The sequence below is a fragment of the Archocentrus centrarchus genome, chromosome 18 (genome assembly GCF_007364275.1).
Source record: "Archocentrus centrarchus isolate MPI-CPG fArcCen1 chromosome 18, fArcCen1, whole genome shotgun sequence".
Lineage (NCBI taxonomy): Eukaryota > Metazoa > Chordata > Actinopteri > Cichliformes > Cichlidae > Archocentrus > Archocentrus centrarchus.
In genome coordinates, this window is record NC_044363.1 from 22,535,745 (window position 1) to 22,559,478 (window position 23,734).

General features: G+C 40.3%; 1 protein-coding gene and 1 long non-coding RNA gene across 2 annotated transcripts; one reads left to right on the top strand and one right to left on the bottom strand.

Annotated features, from left to right (window-relative positions):
- Positions 1 to 5,344: 5,344 nt before the first annotated feature.
- Positions 5,345 to 9,789, bottom strand: LOC115797585 (uncharacterized). The gene is made up of 4 exons (XR_004021436.1): positions 9,681 to 9,789; positions 8,044 to 8,218; positions 5,466 to 5,542; positions 5,345 to 5,373 (listed from the first exon to the last, which is right to left on the bottom strand). It is a non-coding gene; the product is annotated as an uncharacterized LOC115797585 (long non-coding RNA).
- A 1,090-nt stretch (positions 9,790 to 10,879) lies between these two features.
- Positions 10,880 to 14,366, top strand: LOC115797399 (cornifelin homolog B-like). The gene is made up of 4 exons (XM_030753968.1): positions 10,880 to 10,989; positions 12,518 to 12,628; positions 13,376 to 13,524; positions 13,880 to 14,366. Exons 2-4 carry the CDS (start codon positions 12,520 to 12,522, stop codon positions 14,045 to 14,047), a joined length of 426 nt encoding a protein of 141 aa, XP_030609828.1. The 5' UTR covers positions 10,880 to 10,989; positions 12,518 to 12,519; the 3' UTR covers positions 14,048 to 14,366.
- The last annotated feature ends 9,368 nt before the right edge of the window (positions 14,367 to 23,734 follow it).

The following is a 23,734-nucleotide window of genomic DNA, read 5'->3' on the forward strand; positions in this document are numbered from 1 at the left end:
TTTGATTATGTGATTTTTATTGTTTGATTGAGCTTTTCCCTTCAGCTGATTCAAAATGCTGCAGCTAGATTACTGACTAGAAAGAGAGAGCATATTTCTCCCATATTGGCTTCTCTTCATTGGCTCCCTGTTAAATCCAGAATAGAATTTAAAATCCTTCTCCTCACATACAAGGTCCCCATCTTATCTTAAAGACCTCATACTGTAGTACCATATCACTCCAACAGAGCCCTTTGTTCTCAGACTGCTGGTGTGACCCACACAAATATGTGGTCACATTTGATTATATGTATAAAATCTTGTATCTTTCACACGGTTTGTGTACAAGTAACATGAGATTTAATAAGTCTCCCAAGCACTGTGCTGCAAGCGACTGTGTGTCACTATAGACAGTAGAGGGCAGCAGAATGCCTGCCAGAAAGGAGTTGCCTTAGCTGTCATAAGCTTGTCATTCTGGCAAGACTGACCAGGCAAATGGCAGCACGTTTCTTCTGCTCATTATTTCTCCTGTTTTACAGGAGTGTTATCTGTCTTCACGCCCTCTGTAACAGGGCCTGTTACACTGGCTTACTTGTGGTTCCTCGGATACTGAAGAGTAGAATGGGAGGCAGAGCCTTCAGCTTTCAGGCCCCTCTTCTGTGGAACCAGCTCCTAGTTTGGATTCAGGAGACAGACACCCTCTCTATTTTTAAGAATAGACTTAAAACTTTCCTTTATGATAAAGTTTATAGTTAGGGCGGGATCAGGTGACCCTGAACCACCCCTTAGTTATGCTGCTATAGGTGAAAGCTGCTGGGGGGTTCCCATAATGCACTGTTTCTTTTCATTCACTTTATTTACGCTGTTTATACTTCACTCTGCATTTAATCATTAATATTAATCTCTGTCTCTCTCCCACAGCATGTCTTTTGTCCTGTCTCTCTCCCCTCAGCCCCAACCAGTCACAGCAGATGACTGCCCCTCCCTGAGCCTGGTTCTGCTGGAGGTTTCTTCCTGTTAAAAGGGAGTTTTTCCTTCCTACTGTCACCAAGTGCTGCTCATAGGGGGTCATTTTGACTGTTGGGTTTTCTCTGTATTATTGTAGGGTCTTTACCCACAATACAAAGCGCCTTGAGGTGACTTTGTTGTGATTTGGCGCTATATAAATAAAATTGAATTGAACTGAACTTTTGCTTTGCCCTTGCTAGATTGCTTAAATATCCCATCTGCATTTGAAGTCTAAAATGTGGAAATCCCCTTTTTGACTCTTCGTATAACAGTAAAGGTAAACTTGTACACGAGTATAACATCCTTTAATGGTTCTTACAGGTTGTACTAGTCCTTAACATTAACAGATGGGCCTTTTTTCCTGGCCACTAAAGTAATAATGTAACCATTTTACAACCAGGACATAAAGGAGAGTTGCTTTTGAAGGGGGCGTGGTTGGTGATTGCACTTAACTATTAGGGTTGCTAGTTGGTTGCATAATCAAAGGCTAGTGGGGTAGACACCTGGAGGGGAAGGGAGCATTTAGAGCTAGGTGAGTCTCTTCACCACTATTCCTGTACAGGAGTAACAGGCTGATCTACAAAGTACCAAGCCAAAAAAAAGTGAAACATAAATAAAGGAACAACTAATTGCTTTTTGTATTTTTCTTCTTTTAGAAATATGAAGTAGGCCATAGGATTTTGGCAGAGAATGCACTATCCAAGTTTCAATCTATTATTAATTAAGAGTTTCATTTCAGATTTCCAAGGCCTCGTTCACAAACTAATACATTACCACAACCACAGGTTTCTCAGCAGTATGAGATCTGTCTGCTTTTCTAAAACATTTCCTGCTTTCAGTTCCCACACTGACACATTTGTTCTGTTTTTTATTCGTGCTTTAGGTTAAAGAAAATCACATGGAACATTTTTCATAAACTGCCAAAAAAGGACTAAAGAAGTTGCAGTAGGCTGGTAAAAGGAATAGCTTTTTTTCTTATACAGTATTTTATTTTATTTATTTATTTTTTTAACAATTCGCAGCAGATGACTGCCCCTCCCTGAGTCTGGTTCTGCTGGAGGTTTCTTCCTGTTAAAAGGGAGTTTTTCCTTCCCACTGTCACCAAGTGCTGCTCAGAGGGGTCGTTTGATTGTTGGGCTTTCTCTGTATTACTGTAGAGTCTTTACTTAACTCACCTCGAGGTGACTCTTGGTGCATTTTGTTGCTATATAAATAAAACTGAACTGAAATGAATTACAATTTAACAAAAAACAAACAGCATGGATACTGCAAAATTAACATACCCGTACATTGATTTCATTAACAAACAAATGAATTAGATCATATACAGTCTTGCTTACATTCAGTAAACAAAGGAAAGTGAAAAGCGCCAATAACCTACTACTATTAACTTACTATTATTTTTTATTAGCATCATTTATTTCTTGTTAGAAAACCACAAACTGAGTTTATTGTGAAATGTGTATTTCTCTATAACGAATCCATGAAGCTTCTGGAGTCGCCCGAAGTCCCAACCTGAACCCTATTGGAAAGTTCTGGACTTAAACGTCGGGTCCGTGCCAGGAAACCAACCAATTTAAGTGAAGCGTAAATATATTTTAGAAGATCATCTGTAAATTGTGTAAATGTATAAATACATTCATTTCAGTAAAAGGAAATCTTTTGTGGTGTAGCACTAAATGTGTGACACAAAACCAAAGTAACTTCAAAGTAACAGCGACGACTTACTGCTGCAATTCCTGGTCTGTGTCAAGTAGTTGGCGAGTGTTTGCAGACTTGTCAGCATCTTCCATTCAAACCACTGGAGACCTCACCAATCTGCTAGCATCCAAAGCAATCACAGGGAGGTTTTTGGTCTAGCACTACATACCGAGTTGTAAGCTGGATTTTCACTTAGCAACTGTCAGTTGTTATACTTCTATTTCTCTACTGATTGGAGGTTGCCAACCAGTCTCTAGGTCATTGGGACTGAGACCTGAGGAGGAAAATGCAGTTTTGCAGAACAGTTTATTGTTGATTCTGTTGTGTTCAATTTTGGGTTTGTGTCGAAAAACAAACAAAAACAACTAATTATTCTATTGAAGTTTTTCTTCACTTTATTCCATTTTTTCTTTTTTGTAGTTTTATCAGATTCCTTTTGAAAGCTCTGGCTGTTGGCTGAATGCATTATGAAATCACACGGGCCTGTGCCTGCAACGTTTGTTGGTGTTTATTTTTTCTTTTCAGTATTAATGGGAGAACGGTCCTTATCACATTTTTAAGAAGACAATTGAATAGTGGAACATCCGTGATACACAACAATATAATGCATAATAAAATGTAAAAAGGCAAGGCTAAGCCACTACACAACATGTCCTGCACCCCTCAATGTACTGTACAGCTTATTTACAGTGTAAGATGGGGATTTTTTTTCCCACTAAAATACCTCAAAATTGTACATTTAAATTTTTCTTGCAGTACAGTTCTTTAATCTTTCCTGTATTGTCCCCTTATTCTACTGCATCCACTGCTACGTTTTTGTAGGTAAATATAATTACATGGTAATTTCAGGCAAACCAGTTAACAATATGATAACTTCCAAGAAATAAAATGTAACATCTGTGCATTAGAATTCATGTACAATGAGCTGTCGGATTGAAATTATACTGTAATATTGAAACTGAATTGTTTGAGCCTCATTATTACCACCAGACTCTATTTTTTTACAGCAGCAAAAAGAGAAAAAGAGCAGTCCTAACAGGGTGTAGGTCAGGTTGGTGCTCCAAAATGCAAACAGATAGAATGTCTTGTTGCAGTAGACAATGGCTGTTGTTGTGCTCTTATTGTAGTTGGGCTCAAACTGGGAGTACAGCAACACATTACCTGTAAAAAAAATATATATATATTTTTAAAATATTGCTGTAATGTATTCATTTTCAAAATGTAATAAAAGAATAAAAGCAAGAAAGAGCTTCGGAAACTATGAAGTTTCTTAAAAAAAAAAAAAAAGTCGTTCATTGAACCTCAGACAGAAGGACAGCTGCAAGAGGGAAAGGGAAGGTTTACAAGATGATAGTGAGACCTGCGGTGATCTATGGTTTGGAGACAGTGGCACTGGCAAGAAGACAAGCGGCAGGGCTCAAGATGCTCAGATTTTCACTGGGAGTGACCAGAATGGACAAGATTAAGATTGGAGACAAAGTTAGAGAGGCAAGGCTGAGCTGGTTTGGACATGTGAAGAGGAGGGCTAGTGGATATACTGGACAAAGGCAGCAGGAAGAAAAGAGAAAGACCACAGAGGAGGTTCATGGATGTAGTGAAGGAGGAAATGCAGAGGGTTGTTGTGACAGAGCAGGATGCTAGGGATAATGTGAGATGGAGGCAAATAACCTGCCTCTATCTGATCCATTAAAGTTTGTGATGTGAAGATTCTCCTTGTATATTCAACCACAACTTTTTACTCTGTGACCCAGTGCAGGAACAGTTACCTTACTCATGTAGTCATTCCCTTTCCAGCTCCGTATTTGAAATTCTTTTATTCCTGCTACTGGAATAGCTTTTTGCATGATTCACATGCAAACAAATGTTTAGATCACGCTGTCATCTGAAATTTCCCACTTTCTCTTTCTCTCTCTCTCATATCTCATATATATATATATATATATATATATATATATATATATATATATATATATATCCATCCATCCATCCATCCATTCGCTTCCGCACATCCTGTTAAGGGTTGCAGGGGGGCTGGAGCCTATCCCAGCTATCATAGGGCGAGAGGCAGGGTACACCCTGAACAGGTCGCCAGCCTGTTGCAGGACCATATATATATATATATATATATATATATATATATATATATAGAGAGAGAGAGAGAGAGAGAGAGAGAGAGAGCCATGAGGACAATGTCTAGGCCTTGCATGTTACTTTGTTTTTCCTCTGCTATCTTGTTGCTTAGCCCATTTAGCATTTTTTGCTGTGATATGCAGCCTGTAATATTTCTTGAAACAAAGCTTACAAGCAAGGAACCAGCAGCAGAAGAAGACAATGGGCACGGAGCAACAGACAATGTTGCAACACTGCATTCTTGACACTGTGCACAAGCCCAGTAACAAACATGCACATATGATTCCGTAATTAAGGACGCATATGGGAATAAAGGGCTCTCCTTTACATTCATCCGTTTTTGAAGCTATGGGGAGCAAGAACAAAGGAGAAAAGAAGCGTCACTCCATCCGCCTCATCAGTTTTAATATGCAATTTTTAATTATTTGAGTTTTCAAACATTTTCAAACATTTCTTTTTGATAAATTCAATCTGAACATGACAACAAGTGCATCGTTCACTTACCAACTATCGCTTGAGCAAAGAACATGACGCAGGAAATCATAAAGATACACCCTGAATGAAGGCAGATAGAGTGTGTTTTCAGTCACAAATGACACTCTGCACCATCTGCACATGTGCAAGAATTTTCCACATCACTCTCTCACCTATTATTGTTTTCCGAGGATCATAGGTGTGTTGTGATCTATCACTCCCTTGCATTATAACTGGTTATACATTGGACCTAGAAAGAGACAACGAGAGCCACAAAATATTCTTCAGTGTTTGTACACAGCACAGGCCTAACATTATGATCACCTGCCTAATATTAAGTTGCCGTCCCCCTTTTTACTGACAAAACAACCCGGAACCATTGAGGCATGGACTCTACAAGACCCCTGAGGGTCTGCTGTGGTGCCTAAATGGTAAATGAACTGGTTCTTGTATTGTGTTTACTCAAAGCAACAGATGCTTTAAGTCCTTAAGTTGTGAAGTGGGGCCTCTATAAATTGGACTTGTTTGTCCAGCACAGCCCACAGATAATTTCAAACCCTTCCTGAACCATTTTTGCTCTGTGGCAGGGTGCATTATCCTGCAGAAAGGGGCCACAGCCATCAGGGAATACCGTTTCCATGAAAGGGTGTACATGCTCTACATCACTGCATAGGTAGGTGGTATGTGTCAAAGTAACATCCACATGATGGCAGGACCCAAGGTTTTCCAGTTGAACATTACCCAAAGCATCACACTGACTCCACAGGCCTGCCTTCTTCCTATAGTGCATCCTGGTGCCGGGCCTTCCCCAGGTAAGTGATGGGCCACCTTCTTCCATTGGTCCATGGTCCAGTTCTGATGCTCATGTGCCCATTATTGGTGTTTTCAGCGGGTGACAGGGGTCAGCATGGGCACCCTGACTGGTCACCAGCTCTGCAGCCTCATACACAACAAACTGCAATGCATTGTATATTTTGACACCTTTCTATCAGAACCAGCATTAACTTTTTCAGCAATTTGAGCCACAGTAGCTCAACACACGGGCCAGTCTTCGCTCCCGATGTGCATCAATGAACCTCGGCTGCCCACGTCTCTGTCACTGGATCCCCACTGTTCCTTCCTTGGACCACTTTTGATAGATACTGACCATTGCTCATTGGGAACACCCCACAAGATTGGCAGTTTTGGAGATGCTCTGACCCAGTCGTCTAGCCACCATAATTTGGCCCTCGTCAATCTTGCTCAAATCTTCACACTTGCTCATGTTTCCATTTTTCAAACACATCAACTTTGAGGACAAAATGTTCACTTGCTCCCTGATATATCCCACCCACTAACAGGTACCATGATGACGAGATAATCAGTGGCATCCATTTCATTAGTCAGTGGTCATAATGTTATGTCTGTTAAACGGTAAATAAAAAGGTAGACTGAATTCTGTAATTTATCATTTATGGAAATTCCCATAAACCTCTGTTTAAAATAAACAAATAAACAAACAAAAAATAATTTTCTGGCAGAAAGTTAGCAGCTTTTTCAACAGAGTTTTACTACTTTTTTTACAGTACAAGTCTACCAGAAGAAATGAGCATGTTAAAAAATGCACTCTAAAGAACTTGTAAACATTATGCCTGAGTAAAAATAGGTAACAAGTTAAACTAAAGTTCACTGCATGAAAGCAGCAAATAGACTGTTGCAGGCCTACCTGTTTGTGTGTCTGACAGGACTTCTTTGAAGATACAGAAAAGGATTGTTGCAAGAACTTGGCCACATATAATGTGGACATGTGAGCGTGATGTTGTTTGAACTTCCTGTTACAGTGTCTTTCACTTTAATGTTTGCTCTCTTTGTGTTCCCTTTCCATTGCAGTTATATCAGTGAAGACGCATTAACTGAAACCATAAATATACCCGTTTACCAGGATAATTATGTATTTATTTGTAAGTCAGCAACAATATATAAAAACTATAAAGCCAAATTGAAAATGAAGAACTCTTCTATGTGTATTTTTTTCAATATTTTTTTCTTGAGGAAATGTGAGCTATGGGTTTGCAGAGAATGCACCTGAGTTTTCTTCTAATGTTGCAAAGAATTTTGTGTCTTTCACTTTAATGTTTGCTCTCTTTGTGTTCCCTTTGCATTACAGTTATATTAGTGAAGACTCATTTACTTATTAACTGATACCCTAAGTACTGCCATTTACTAAGATAAGTGTGTATGCATTTGTAAGTGAGCAAGATTACATAAAAAGTATAAAGCCAAATTAAAAAGATGGGTTTTTTTGTTTAGGAAATGGGAGCTATGGCACAGGGTTTTCAGAGGATGCACAATTTAAGTTTTCTTCTACTGTTCCTGGAGCTTGGAGATGTTTCAACCCTCCTTCGAAAGGCTTCTTCAGTTCTCTCAGCCTTTTGGGACTTTTTTTTTTTTTTTTCCAGGCTCCAGAGAACCTGCACAGAATTACTCTTCTAGTGTTAGTTCAAGAGTTTTCAATTTCCAAAGAACTTTTGCATTCACAGACCAGAGAAAAACAGCTACTCATAATGTCTCTGTCAAAGAAAAACCTCAGACACTTATGGTAGTAGGTCATGGTTTTTCTTTTTTAACTAATACTTTTACTCTTTGAAAAAGTAGGGAAAAAATGAAAAAAACCCCGTCTCTATCTGAATATTTTGATGCGACATTTCTTGGCAGTACAAGGTCTGTCTGCTTTTCTAAAATACATGCCCACTTTTCAGTTCCCACACTGACCTGTTTGTTCTGTTTTTCCTTCTTTTTTTCTGTTGATTGCTCAGTATGAAAAATACCGTGTCAGATTATTCCTGCAACAGTCAGGGTTATGATTAGATAGATGGGTGATCAGAAAATGGTGCATCCCAGCTATGAGGGGCCACAAGCCAGGGTACTCCTAATGCCAGTCCCAAGCCTGAAGAATAGAATAGAATAGAATAGAATAGAATACCATTATACAGAATGTACAATGACACTGGAACGCTGCTCCTGTTTCAGTGCCACATTGTAGAAAATCCACAAATAAATATATAAAATAAAATATAATGTATACGAAAATTAAATAAATGTATAAATATATTCATATAAACACGATGTACAGCGGATACAAGTATTGCACTTGGTGAATCAATAATTGCACAGTATGGGAGTGATGGGTATGTCATGAGTAGAGGATATTGCTCAGTTACTGTATATCCAACATAAAGTTGCTGGGGTGCTGGAGCCTATCCCAGTTGATTTGGGTCAAAAGTACACCTTACACAGATGGGGGGGGCTACTGTATAATCTGTTGTCCATTGGGTTCTAATAAATTTTGATGCAACAGCATCAAACATTGCAGCATAGTGCCTGCCTGACCCTCTGTTCTCCTGTGCTGACTTAAGCAAACACCAGAGCAGTAGACTGACACTGTTACATTTGCTAGCTGTTCCTGTTCCTGAGAGAAAACACACTTCTACCCTGTGGAGCGAAGAATATCTGCAATGCTATCCAGAGGCCACTAGATGCTCTCCTAATGCCCACACAAATCTCTGATTCATCTATATTTTCTAACCATGCACACACACAAATAACAAAGGCCTGGTCCTCATAGAAAACTTAAAGACACAACAATAATTCAATAGTTTTAATTCCTCTTCTCCTTCTTTTTGTGTTTGTTTTAGGTCAAATTACAATTGAATTAATAACAAGAATGAAATAACACATAAAAAACACAAACTACTAAATGAAAAGGTTTGACATTTAGCTTACCTGTTTTTTAAAGCATACTGTACTCCCTCTCACTGTTTGGTTTCACCAATTCAAAGACCAAACCATGTGAACTGTTCCAGACATTTCCTGACATTTAATGATTTATTTATTTATTTTAAATAACATACACTAATCTTTCATCTTTGCATGATGCCATCTCTTAAACGCTCACCTCTTGGTAATGTCTCATTGGTGATAATTAAGTTTCTGATGTTAAGTTAACAGATCAGATGTCCTCTGTCCTCTACCTGCTTCCTTATTTTTTCAACTTTGATGTCAAGCCTTTATTTATTTATTTATTTTTGTTTAATTGTCTCACTAAAAACAGCAACTACTTTGGTTATTGCAGCCTGAGCTAAGGAGGAGATATGGAAAGGTTAAGAAGCTATTGGGGATATCGTCTCCAGATTTATAATAACTTTATTTGTATAGCACTTTTCAAAGTGCTTCACGGTTTGAATAAAAATCTCATATAAGTATACATGTTACAAACATACACACACATAAACAGACACATAATCAACCATATGCTAAGGCATTCATTCCAACACACACACTAATATACACACAAATAGCTGCAAAATATATCCCAAGTTAAAGGGGAAAAAGCTTAAGGGAACGCTTACCTATAAAATGTGTTTTCAGCAGTCGTTTAAAACAAATCACAGACTCAGCCGACCTGATGGGCTCTGGAAAGCTGTTCTTTCCTGACTGAGGTCACAGAGCCAAAAATGGGTATGGGTAACAGCTGGAAGAAGGAAAAACATCACCTTTAACAACATGTCGTAAAATATGTTGGTGTGTTGGTGGCAGGTTACAACTTGCAACTATCCCACCAACATATTTCCATGCTGAGCGTGAGATGCAAAAACTGTTTGTCTGCATGTATCACGGGAAAAAACAATTAAGAACCTTCCTGTTTAATCAGGCTTTCTCTTGATATTCTTTTTTGTATGTTTGATTAATTTTTTTTAACACAGTTCTTTTTTACTTTATGTTTTAATTGTTGATCAGGGCTTTGCGATGCTTATGCCTGTGAAAAGCACTATACAAATGACCTTCACTTACTTACTATTTTATCATTCTTAGCTTGTTTGATGTGCAGATGCTCACCAGAAATGGGTTTTGAGAAAATGTCGAGGAACTTGACCATCAGCAGCGCCTAAAATTGACTGTTTTTTGTGTTTGTATCGCTCAACTTCTCCAAATAACACCCATTTGCCTCATTGTTTAGCTTCTCTCTGTATCGTGTTGTGCTGATCTATCAAGGGTCACAACATGGTGGTGACTACCCTGAATACACTCATGAGCTGGAAGTTTAATTGTGTTCTGCATGCTTCAACGTGTATTTCTGTCTCCTGAAAAGTAACTCATTTCACATTTTCTGTGTATGTGCATGTAACCCCCCCCCCCTCCACACACACACACACACACACATACACACACACACACACACACACACACACACACACACACACACACACACACACACACACCTCTCTACTCAGTCTGTGTGTAACTCTACATTACCCCCAAGTGGAATTGTGTGGAACTGTCCAGGACTAAATGGGTAGCCTGCATTTTGCCTGACAATAAAAGTAACTTAAACTTGCTACAATAGATACAGTTTGTCTCTGAAGTGAACCTTCCTTAAGCAGAGCATTCATTTACAAGTCATTTGTAAATTAATTTACTAATTCACATTTTATTGCACAATTAATTATTAAATCACAAAATGCTGTTTCAATGCATGTGACTCTCCTGGTGCTCCCTGCGTGTTTTGTGTGTGTGTGTGTGTGTAGGTGTGTGGGTGTGTCCATGCAGGGCACTCTCCACCTTCCGGAGCCACTTTCACTTTCTGAACTGTGGTTAAACGCTGACTTTTCTCTACTTTGTCTCATTTTTCTCTGCAAAGTTCAGCGAATCAGAGAAGAGGTAAGAAAATCATTTTGTTTTTTTGTTTTTTTTTTACTGATGAGCAACATAAAACAGTCAGCAGTCAACTTGTGAGACAATGTAGTATAATTTTTTCTCTGGCAGGCAGAGAGTGATCATATGTCTGCGGCGCCATTTGCTTTGTAAACTTTTCAGTTTATCAGCTGTACATCTGGCCGGAGTTACAGCTGTGCTCAAAGGTTTTACATACCCTGGCAGTGATATGAATGATAACACAAAAACTAATAAAGCTTAAATACCCTGGAAGTTATGGCATGATGACATACACACAAGATGACACACTTGGGTTTAAACGAATACTAAAGGTAACCATCCTCACCTGTGATCTGTTTGCTTGTAATTTGTGTGTGTACATAAAAACCAGCGAGTTTCTGGTGTCCTGACAAGCCCCTCTATGTTTCATCCAATGCTGCACTGATGCTGTTGGACTCCAGGCCACAGAGAAAACAAAAGGATTATCAAAGGATCTGCAGGAGAAGATAGTTGAACTTTATAAAACAGGAAAAGGATATAAAAAGATAGCCAAGGAACTGAGAATGCCAATCAGCAGTGTTCAAACTCTAATTGTGAAGCGGAAAATGAGGAAGTGGAAACCAAGCCACGGTCACGTAGACAAACACAAATTTCAGCCACAATTCCCAGACAAGCGACTCTCAGGGGAAAAAAAAAAAAAAAGTGGTGTGGCTGTTTCAAGACACACAATAAGGAGGCACTTGAAGAAAAATGGGCTGCATGGTTGAGTCGCCAGTTTCTCAAAGCAGCCCGCTTGTGATATGCCAAACAGCACAGAGGCAAGTTATTTGGAGTGATGAGACCAAAATTTATGGGCCACAGCCATAAGTGCTACATTTGGAGAGGACTCAACAAGGCCTATGATGAAAAGTGCATCATCCCTACTGTGAAACACGGAGGTGGATTGCTGATGTTTTTTTGTTTTTGTTTTGTTTTTTTTTTTTTGTTTTTTTTGGGGGGGGTCTACACAGGCACAGGGAACTTGGTTGAAATTGATGGCAAGATAAATGCAGCACATCATCAGAAAATCCTGGGGAAATTTTTCACTAATCAGCAAGATAGTCGAGAATTTACAGGAACTGGAGGCATTTTGCCAAGAAGAACAGTACGTTTTACCATCTGAGCAAATAAAGCGCCACACCCACAAATACCACAAGACGTCAAGCTGTCATTGATGTTAAAGGAAGGAAAACACATTATTAAGAACTACCGTATGCAAACTGTTTCTGTGGTCATTATGATCTAAAAAAAAAAAAGGTCAAACATGAGTGAAAGAAAAGATTTTGTGTTATCATTCATATGCTCTGAAAAACGGACATAAATATATTACGTTTTCTTGTTCATTTACATGTACAAGGAAACATCCTGTTATACATATAAGAACGGTGACACTGTGGACAGTAGTGTTTCAAACCAGTCACCTAGCACTGGATTTCTCCATAATCACTACAACCCTTTGCTCTGAGTCTTCATTTCTGTGCCTTGTTTCCTTCAGGCATGGCTGTCTACCAGCAGTTCACCCGGGTGGTGGCAGTCACCACAACCTTTGAAAACTCCGGCCAATGGAGCACCGACCTCTGTGATTGCTGCTCTGATATGGAGTCCTGTAAGTTAACTCAGCAAACTCAGCAAACAGCACTGATTTCTGCATCCACCATTTCCTCATAGTTTGTTTCAGACTTTGCAGCGAGCTAGCACAGTGTCTCAAGTCAGTATAAATTCAAGAAGGTCCCTTGGTGGACAATATGTCTACAATGCCCAATCAGTAGCATCATGGAGTGGTTACACTGCAACATTAAAGCCACAGAAACACAGTGGTCAGAGTACAATTTATCACGATTTAGTTGAGCCATGCAGTTCTAAAGAAAGGCCCCGTGGGTGTCAAGATTAGCACGTGATGGCATGGGCGAAGGTGAGGAGGCATAAACGCTGTGGTGTAGGTGCTTCTGCAGGTACAAGCAAACATTTTCATAGGTGGTGTAAGAAAGGCTGCCCCAGTTTGATGGTACACTCACAGAGGAGGTTGAGGAGTGAAAGACTGGACCCAAAGAAAAGTTATTAAAGCATTATTTTCATTGAACTGACTCGAAACTGGAACAAACTCATGGGATCAAAAAATGTCAAAAAAAAAAAAAATTTAAGGATAAACAATGAACCACGCGATGAAATGACAAAAGAGAACACATGCAGATCATGAGATGAGGAACAGAAGCACGTGCGCCTGCAAAACTGCAGTTTTGGTTCGTTCTCTCTGGTTTGAACAAGAAAAATTCAAAATGTTTGTTGTAATTATTATAAATATCTAAAACATGGACACTAGATATAATATGTCTGTATTGTTTCCTCCCTCAAGGCTGCTGCGGCTTTTGGTGTTTCCCCTGCAGGCAGTGTGATACAGCCAGTAAACACGGCTGGTGCTGCTGCACGCCACTCCTGGATGTTTTCTGTGGTCTGGCATCCTGCTTAATCCGCCAATCTATCAGAGAGCGCTACAACATCCCTGTAAGGCTGGGTTAGGGGTGGGGGGGGAGTTGAGGGGTGCTAAAGGCTACACTTAAAAGATGGATGTGACCTTTAGAGGATGTGCAGTTATGAAACATCTGCATTGGCTTCTTTTTTAAGCCCTGGAGGTTGCTGCTCAGGGTATAGATAGGCATGATTTGCTTTGTGGTCGTGCTAATCTGTGTGAGCAGTCTTAAAGCAACGCTTACAGACCCTCTTCATTTTGATGCCAGTGCTGCTGCAGATACTGTAGTACTCCTCACATTTTAAACTGTTACAACAATGGCAGCTCCAAATTAAACCACAGTAACTCCCACTGCCTTATCCTCTCTATCTCTTCTTCTCTGTCTTGCAGGGATCGTGCTGTGATGACTGCTGCAAAATATGTTGGTGTTACCCGTGTGTTTGGTGCCAGATGCATCGTGAGCTGAAGATCAGGGAAAACCAGCAGCCCGCCACTGCGGCTGTGATCACCACACAGGTTACCAGGGGATATGGTGCAACCGTTTTTCCTGTGGGTTGAAGCCATATGTCACTGCTAAAGCTGGATGTTTTCAGTATCTATATATATATATAATATATATACTGCAAAACACATATATTTCTGTCTTAATTTGTATATTGGTTTCATGCTGCTTGTCATGGTGATGGATGGGTGTTTGGGTCACATGGAGGTGGTCACGGCAGGCATTTCAAAGGTGACACACTCACCTGCTCTTAATCATGGAGGAGAGAGGTTAGCTGGGTTGCCGTAATTTATTGTTGACCACTTGCTTTGCTGTGCTGCTCATTGTTATGCAAATCATACTTGTCACTGTTTTAATAAACACCACAAAAACACATATGGACTCAGTGTAGTTCTGTGGAGGCTACAGGACAGCAGCGCGTCACAAATAGACAGGGCCCAGTCTTTTCTCTCTAGTGACTTAGGCCTTTGAAGTTGCTACATTTACACAACATCGTGGCTGTTGTTATAGTTGTCTTCTTCTATTTAAAGATCTGATTTTAACCAGTGTTCAGAGAAAAACTATTCATATGCACATGTTATTTTGATAGGTTAGTGAGAAGGACATTACAAGTAACACACTCCATTTTGTACTGAATCTTGGGGCACCTCAGGGACATGCAGTGGGCACACTGCCCACTCATATAACTGTTCACAGTATTCCGATATGTACAGATGAAACAATTGCGTGTGATAGTGGAACCTGGTGGGGTGATGCACTGGTCCTTGAATGAGCTGCTTCTTTCAGGTATCATTTGAGCAAACACTGATGAATAAAACCACCATGGTGCACATTGACAGGACAGACTTTTAATCGCAATTAAACCTGTTCACCAGCTGCAGTTGTATCAACAATTGTGCACAGTAACAACAGTAACCTGTAACCTGTTGTTACTGTTTTCTCTGCCTTTTTGACTTTTTATAAAATTCACCAGCACAGACCCAGATGCTCTAGTTATCTTTATTTGTGAGGCAAATGAAAGGATAGACTGCCAGAAAGATGACAAATCATAAAAAAGTGTTTTTGTGAACGCTAATATTGGAACTGGTGTAGCACCAGTCATGCTTTTAGTTATGCATGTACTCATATGCAGTGTTTCCCGATACTGCTGATAGTTTCCAGCCCAAAACTCATTTAAAAAGCAATTTGACCACATATAAATGCGGGCATGTATGAGAATTTTGTTATCTAAACTTGCTGCTACAATGTCTTTCACTTTAATACTTATTGTGTTTCGTTCCCTTTACAGTTATATTGGTGAGGATTCACTGATTTAATCATGAATGAAGCATTTTCTTTGTATGTAAAAGTACCAAGCCAGCAAAACTTACTAAAGAAGTGAAATGAGTAAAGGAAAAACTTATTGCTTTTTGTATTTTTTGTCTTTTAGAAATATGTTGTGGGCCGTAGGATTTGGCAGAGTATGCATTGTCCAATTTTCAGTCTATCATGAGTTTAGATTTCAGATTTCTAAGGCCTCTTTTGCATGTACAAATCAAAGTAACACATTATCACAACCATGTGTTTCTCAGCAGCATGAGATCTGCCTGCTTTTCTAAAACACAGTTCCTGTTTTCAGTTCCCACACTGACACGTTTGTTGTTGTTTTTTTTTTTAATTCATGCTTAAGGTAAAAAAAAAAAAAAAAATCACAAAACAAGGTTTGACCAAGTGGATGAAATGGATGGAGGAAACACAGGAGAAAGTGACACTGTAAGGAGGTCACAGAGGAGAGGGCGACCAGCAGAAAGACTCACATATGACACTGGTCATATGACACTGGTCATATGACACTGGTCATATGACACTGGTCCAGTGGCGGTATGATGGTGAGCGATCATACCGCCACTGGAGAACGGATATGAACTCCCTCTCAGCCAGCCAACCCTGCATGTCAACTCAAGGTTTTCCATCATTCTTTTATCCCATCCATCCCCAACCATACTAACACAATTGGTGCACTCTCAAACACTGACGGTTCTCACAAATAAAAACAAATGTTGGGAGACATTCTTTGAATTGGGGTTACCCTGTTGAAATCATCTCACTTCTGAGGTGAAGTATCAAAGGGGATAAAGACAAAAACAGTCACCCCTAAAGGTTTTTTTTTTTTTTAATTTGTTATATTTGTGAATTTGACTGTCATTTAAGCATGTTTGTGAGTTATGTGCAGTTTCATGTGTTATGGTACCATTCCACAGAAGGATGCAAGAGGGCGCCTATTGCACTCGTGGTATGGAGCAGTTTTGGGGCACAGAGGAACCTTCCTGTTATGAAGCTATGATAGCTCAACGTGTGTGCCTTTTGCTATTCTTTACCACAGCACCACATGTTGGGACAGGACGCTAAGTTGCCCCTCAGATGACAAACCTAGGGAGGCAACAGAAGGACCCTCCTTTCCAGAATCCTGGCATAGACCTTACCAGGGAGGCTGGGGAGTGTGATCCCCCCTTCTTAAAGGTCACTATCCCAGTCTGCCAATCTAGTGGCACTGCCCCAGATCTCCACATGACGTTGCAGAGTTATGTCAACCAAGACAACCCTACAACATCAAATGCTTTTAGGAACTCAGGGCAAATCTCATCCACCCTAAAGGCCCTGCCACCAAGGAGTTGTTTAATTGCCTCAGTGACCTCACCCCTCAGTGATGGGCAAGTTGTCCCCCTTGTCGTTCCACTACAGTAGGCCTGATTATTCAAGACCTCATATTATATTCTGGATTTAACACAGACCCAGTGAAGAGAAGCCAATATGAGAGAAACATGCTCTCTCTCTTTCTGAGCATGATGTTGTTTCAACTGCCTTTTACGGTATTTTGCTTTAATGCTTGCTGTCTTTGTGTTCTCTTTCCATTACATTTGTATCATTTAATTTATGCAGTGCAGCTATTTACTTAGATAATTATGTATTTGAATCATTTGTTTTTATGTCAGCAACATTGCATAAAGACTACAAAGCCAATTTAACAAAACAAATAATTCTGTTTTGTTTGTTTTCTTTGTTTCATTTTTTAAGGAAATGTGAGCTATGGCACAGGGTTTGCAGAGAATTAACTTCCTCTAGTATTACCTTAAGAGTTTAGGATTCAGATTTACAAAGAACTCCTTTGCTTTCACAAACCAGAGGAAAAACATAACTGACAATGTCTCTGTCAAAGAATAACCTCAGACATAGGTCACGGTTATTCTTTTCTAACTTATACTTTTATTCTTTGAATAAGTTGCAGGTACAACAGACAGTTTCCATAAGCCTCACATTGGTACTCACAGAAATGTTGTTGCAGATAGATTTTTACTTTAAGACAGGAGCACTCTCTCTCTCTCGTTTGTCCCAACCCACTAAGACCTCTCTATCTGAAGATTTTTGTGTCACAAGGTCTGTCTTTTTTTCTAAAATATATTTCCTGTTTTCTTTTCTCACTGTTCTATTGATTGCTCAGTGTGAAAAATACCATGCCAAATTATTCCTGCAACTGTTGACCAGGATCAAAGAAGATGGTGCTGAAGATGTTGTAACCCAGTCATGGGTCGGCCACAAGTCAGGTTACTTCTAGTGCCGGTCTGGATAAATGGGAAGGGCTGCTTAAGGAAGGAAACCTGGTGTAAAATCTTGGCCAAATCAAACATGCAGATTATTAAAAAATGAGATTTGCATTTTAGTAAAGACCTGGGTTAACAACGGCAGGTGCTGTTGGCCAACAGGGTGCGAATGGAAACTGTCCTACTGTTGGCCAAAGACAAAGACATATCTTTCTACTGGCCATGAGCATGGAGCTTTCAAGTCCTGAATCAAAACACTAATATCAACGGTATTAAATCACACAGTAATCTGTAAGACAATACACTGAGAGCAGCCCTTTACAAAATGGTGTTATGCTAATTCTTTATATTTAACTGTGAACTTTTTTGTGTGTTCATAAATGAACTTAAACCATTTTTTTTACTAAATTTGTATAGTCACCGGTTTATTTTTTCTCCTGAAAGGACCTATATCACAGGTTACATGCCTGCAAATATGTTTCTTACTGAACCCAAAAGCATCACAGGAGTGAAAGGATGATAAATTCAGCATCATTTCTGTGCTTATTTTGGTTTTTATTGGTAACCACCGTGGGCTGTGGATGAGAAAATTATCCACGTGTTGTCACGAACTGCATCAGTTACAAGTGGCTTCTATATCCAATTGGTTAGCTGTTTTTTGAAATCCAAACCATAATAAAATGCTCATATTTATTAGATCTGATGGTTTTCTGAAACTTATTGCTTGTGTAATGATGTAGTCTCTCCCCCATTTCCTTTTTTCTGCACAGTACAGCAATAGTGCGATTCCCAAAGTACAATTCATTTATAACACAGGAAAACACAACAAAAACTAGAATGTATTTTTTTGTTTGTTTGTTTTTCATTTGATGGTATGGTATGACGTTTTAAGTATACTGTTTTTACTTTGATTTGGTGCCATATTAAATGTTTTTAAGATTCACATCGATTCAAAATAATTTTTATAGTATCAAATTCCAACAAAAATTTGCATATCACTGGTTTATTTACTCAGGGTGCTTTATAATGTAAAGACCCTGGTGTATTAGCAAGAAACCCCAACATTTAGGTGATCCCCTGTGAGCAACTTGCTCACAGGGGATCTAAATGACCTAAATGTTGGGCCCCTGTGAGCAAGCACTAGGCGACAGTGGAAAGGAAAAACTCCCTTTTAATAGGAAGAAACCTCTGGCAGAACCAGGCTCAGAGGGGCAGCCAACTGCCACGGCTGGTTGGGGGTGATGGAGAAGAGAGCACAGGGAGACGAGATGAAGTCAAGATGGTAATTTAGTCATCACTGCTGCCCTTACAGCAGCACCTGAAGGGCTTTGTTAAAGCTTTTCCCACTGCTGAAAAGAACCTGGCAACTTTGGACCTCTTTCTAGTTTCGAGGAAGATACCAAGATTGATATCCAGGTGCTTCAGAAGAGCTCTGTCAAAAGATGAGCCTTCTAAACTCAGTGCAGCTTCCAAGAGCTGGTCTGGAGATCTGAACTCCTTCATAACACCTTTCGTCACGGCATTGATGAATCTCCACATTTTATTTTCAAGTTTTGTCAGAGATTTGGCCTTTTGGATTTCCAGCTCCACGACTTCTGCAATTACCTCTGTCAAACAGATGGTCACCAAATGGACTTTTTCTCTGTTCACAGCAGTTTTTACGCTATTCTTACATTTTGAAATGACCCGTGCAAAAAGATGGTTGATGAGGTGACTGGCAATTATCTGAGAAAATGACTGCTCAGTTTGTGAGAGTTCCTGCTCTGTGTTTTCAGAGGTTGGTGGGAGAGTGTGAGAATCTGTAGGTCTTGTGTGAGGGACTGGTGAAGGCTCAAAGCTTGTTTCTACACATAGGTCCTGCTCTACTGCACTCACGCAAGAGATGGGTTCAGAAGCTGGACGTGACTGTGAGGCTGATTTAGACAGTCTGTCCCTTTCTTTTTCCTCTGCTGGCATTGGTGCAACGACAATCACATTTTGGATGTCGTCACCAGAAATGTTGCCACTTTGTACAGTTCGAGCTAATGTTGTTGCCGCCGTGCTGGGAAGCCAGAGATTTTGAGCCTCCTCCTCAGCCTCTATGTGCTGCTCAATTTCTTTAACAATTTTTTCCAAGAGTGCCTTGACAGCCTCAGCAGCAATCATTTCAGCTGGAGTCCAGGGACGCTGGGGGCTTTCAGCCTTTTCTTCAACTTTGGTGCACTGGACTATTTCTGAAGAAGCTTCAGAACATAAATTATCCAGGTGATTAACTATTAATCCAACAGCATCAGCTGCAACTATTTCTGGTGGCGTGCTGGGAGGCCGGGGACTTTGAGTCACCTCCTCCGCTTCTGCGCACTGCTCGAGTTCTGCGCTATCATGTAACAAATTTTCATTACTGCATTCATCTACGATCATTTCTGATATGATGCAGGAAGAACCATTGCTTTCCTCCTTGGGTTTCATGCCATTCAATTCAAGGCTCTTTTTGCTTGAATGTAGTGGAATTCAGCCATTGGTGATGTTTCTGTTTTCACTATGATTATTAGCGTTGCTCCGAAAATCAGGTTTCTGTAAGTTTTCAGAGTGTGATGAGCGCAGTCTGTACGTCTCAACTACGAACACCTAATAACAGATTGTGAATCTCCTCGTGTATTTAAGACCTTTCAATAGACGTGCATGCGCGTACACCCGCGGTCAGTTTAAAATGTCTTTGATCACTGACATCAAAACCATGGAATGTTCGCGTGCCTTTGATCTAAACCTTTAAATACACCCCAGACCTCTCAGGCGCTGCAAAGATTTTTTTTTTTTGTGGCAGAAAGGATCAAATTCTTGGAGACTGTGACTGCTGGAAAAGGTGGAATATTATAGAAAACTTCAGTTCAAACATCAAACTACACAAACAGAATAAGGTAAAAGAAACAAAAAAAGCTGAGCATTTTGTCATCTGCATTTCGATAAATTAGTTTTATTCTTAATGAGCAGGTCTGTGGTATCCCGAGGACATGATAAAAGTAACATTCAGCACATTGCTGTATGTTAATATCTACAGTAACATTGAGTTCTTAATATAATGTTAATATATCGCATATGTGTATATTATCTGATCTATTTGGATGCAGACAGCTTTTAAATTTGGTTAACAGTGATTATTTTAAAGTCCCATCACAGAACATTTTGTTGACGTGTCATAAATATCTAAAAATCTGATTGTCTTTCTAGATGCCAGGAGAAATGGGAACACTGGATTGCAGGTATCTAAAGTTACCTCAGGTGACCCCGGAATTCCTTGCAAAAGTCATCACCCACTATGTGGGAGATATTTCACATGAGTAAGTCACAAGTTTAAAGTTATCAAGCAAACAAGCAGCAGAAATTATCACTAAATATACACGTGCATACGCTGCGTTTGCTTAACCATATTTGTCTTTTCTTTTTTTTTTTTTTTCCTTTCAGTGAGTGGATGTCTTTGGCCAGTAATAATACTGAAAAGAAAGTTTTCCTTGTGTAACGTGAGGGTTCGGGATATGCCACTGATTCTCTCTTAGCTAAAAGGAAACAGCACAATGGAGACGGATAATTTTCTCAGCTGCCGCTTTGTTTACTCCACCACACATTTTTGTGCACACCACAACTTCCTTGTTCCCACTTCTCGTGAGACTCACACAACCAATCAGAAGCCAGGAACTCCTAGCCTTAAGTAAATGTGGGAAAACCACAAAGGTACATTCAACACCGCATTAAAACTTCACTGAAATGTGCATCATTAAACATCCTAACGTACTTACCAAAAACATGTAAACACTAAATATAAATGCAAATATGTATATGCTTAGCTTCTGTAACCGCATCTCTATAAACTAACTGAAGTAAAAGTTTACCTCTAAACTTTACATTTTCCTCCCTCTCTCACATAAGAAACATCCTCGTTTCACATAGGAAAGGAAAAAAAAAAAGAGAGAAAGAGAAAATAAAACAAAGCAGCAAGCTACAAGTAAGAGAACAAAGAAACCCCCCCAGCACAGTCATTTCAAAACATAGTCCTTAAGGTAACTGGGAGTCACCACTGGACGTCTGCTGCCTCGCAGTGAAAAAGTAGATCCTTGGCCAGTAGGTGGGGAGGGGACAGTGTCCGGGTGGGGAACAGTCAAAACATCAGGTCGAGGAGAAGGGGGCAAAGGGGAGGGAGAGTTGAGCTTTGACTGAGTAGGGGGTCGTGGCTGACACACCTGAGGGGCTGATGAAGGTGCAAGGCTGTGGTCATGCATGTTGTCGTTTCTCTTAGCCTTGGATGTGGAAAATTTAAAGGGCAAAGCACCTGATAATGCAGTCAACTGATGAAGCTGAGGCTGTAGCGGTATGTCACCAGTAGGTGGTTTGTTCCCAGTTTCAGGGAGAGGTGCATTGTAAGGTCTGAGACGATTATAGTGAATAATCTGAGACTTGTCTGATTGATCCAGGAGGTAATGAATCCTGTATGTGACACCAGGGGATTCATCCTCAGCACCAAGGCACTCAAGTATCTCAAAGGGGCCCTTCCAATGGGGAGCAAGTTTCTGTTTTGCTGTAGTGGGGTCATTTAACCACACAAAGGCACCAGGAGCATAAGTGGGGTGTTTGATGCCTTTATCATACTGTTGCTTCTGCTGGTTATGGGCAAAGTCTCTGTTCCCGGCAGCAGTACTGAAGGCGGACTGAAGCCTCTGAGTTAACTGTTTAACATAATCAGCAGGCGAACCTGGGGTACAAGAAGCAGGCATGTTGTTAGGTAACAGCATGTTAGCAGGCATCCGTGCTTCATGTCCATGTGTGAGAAAAAATGGAGTAAATCCAGTAGTAGAGTGAGGGCTAGTGTTGTAAGCCAAAGCAACTTGATTGAGACAGTTATCCCATTCACCAGGCTGCTGAAGGAGTGACTTCGCTAACTGATCAATAAGAGTTCTATTGAATCTCTCAATCATACCATCACACTGAGGATGATATGAGCTGGTACGTGTTTTTTGGATTCCCAGCAGGTGACACAGGTGTTTCACCAGATCAGATTCAAATTGACGTCCCTGATCCGTGTGCAGCATTTCAGGGATACCATGCTCACAGATGAAGTTTAGTAATATAATTGCTGAGCACGTTTCAGGACTTTATCTGCTGCCAGATGACCTGTTACTGGGTTTCCATGCAGCAGCTGCAAGAGGGTGTCTTTTAAACCCTGAGGAACAACCCACTGGTGCAGCAGTGACTTCGTGGAGGTATTGAAAACTTTACGACAAAGTAAACCATTATACAGGGTAAGTCTAGAGTACTCATGCCAAAGCACTTTCTCCACGGGCGAGCGTTTTTTCATGTGCCAGTGGGGTGGTTTCCGACCCTTAGCTTTCCAACCAATGACCTCTGACAGTACAGGATCGTTTTGTTGCTCCTCTCTTAGATTATCCTCCGGTAACTCGAGCACAAAGGTGGATGAGACAGATGGTGCATCACAATGCAACTGTGGATCAAAAGACTCATTGCGTGCAACCTGTTTGGGGTCAGTGCTGCAGGAGCTGTGGTCAGGTGGGCTTGAGCAGCTTTTATCAGGTTGTAGGGTGGCTGGAGCACTACAAACCATGTTCTGTTCTGTGGGCATAACAGTAACAGGGCGGCGTGACATGGCATCTGCATTGAGGTGGCAGTGGCCATCTTTATGGATAACAGTCCATTCAAAAGGATCAAGTTCCAGGGCCCAGCGTGCACGTCGACCAGTCCTATCACTGTCAATGGGTATCTTTCTGAGACCCAAGAGTGGTTTGTGATCTGTGACAATAACAAACGGCTGCTTGTAGAGGTAGTGACGAAAATGTCTTACTGCCCAGACAATAGCCCAAAGTTCTCTATCATAAGTTGACCATTTTCTTTCTGCTTTTGTGAGCACATGGCTAGCATAGGCAATCACTTTCTCCTGATGTCCCTGTTTTTGAGCTAGCACAGCACCAATAGCAGTGGATGATGCATCAGTGTAGAGAGAAAAAGGCAATGTGAAGTCAGGGAATGAGACCACTGGAGGGTTTGAGAGTGCATGTTTCAGATACATGAATGCATCATTACACTGAGAAGTCCACTGGAAAATTGCATTCTTTTCGGTGAGTGCATGAAGGAAGACACTGTGATGTGCAAAGTTCCTAATGAACTTACGGTAATATGAAC

Bases quoted from the DNA above. Each gene is read 5' to 3' on its own strand.
- LOC115797399 (XM_030753968.1), top strand. From the start codon at position 12,520: ATGGCTGTCTACCAGCAGTTCACCCGGGTGGTGGCAGTCACCACAACC. The intron at 12,629-13,375 runs GTAAGTTAACTC...TCCTCCCTCAAG, and splicing joins CTGCTCTGATATGGAGTCCT to GCTGCTGCGGCTTTTGGTGT. The intron at 13,525-13,879 runs GTAAGGCTGGGT...TCTGTCTTGCAG, and splicing joins GAGAGCGCTACAACATCCCT to GGATCGTGCTGTGATGACTG.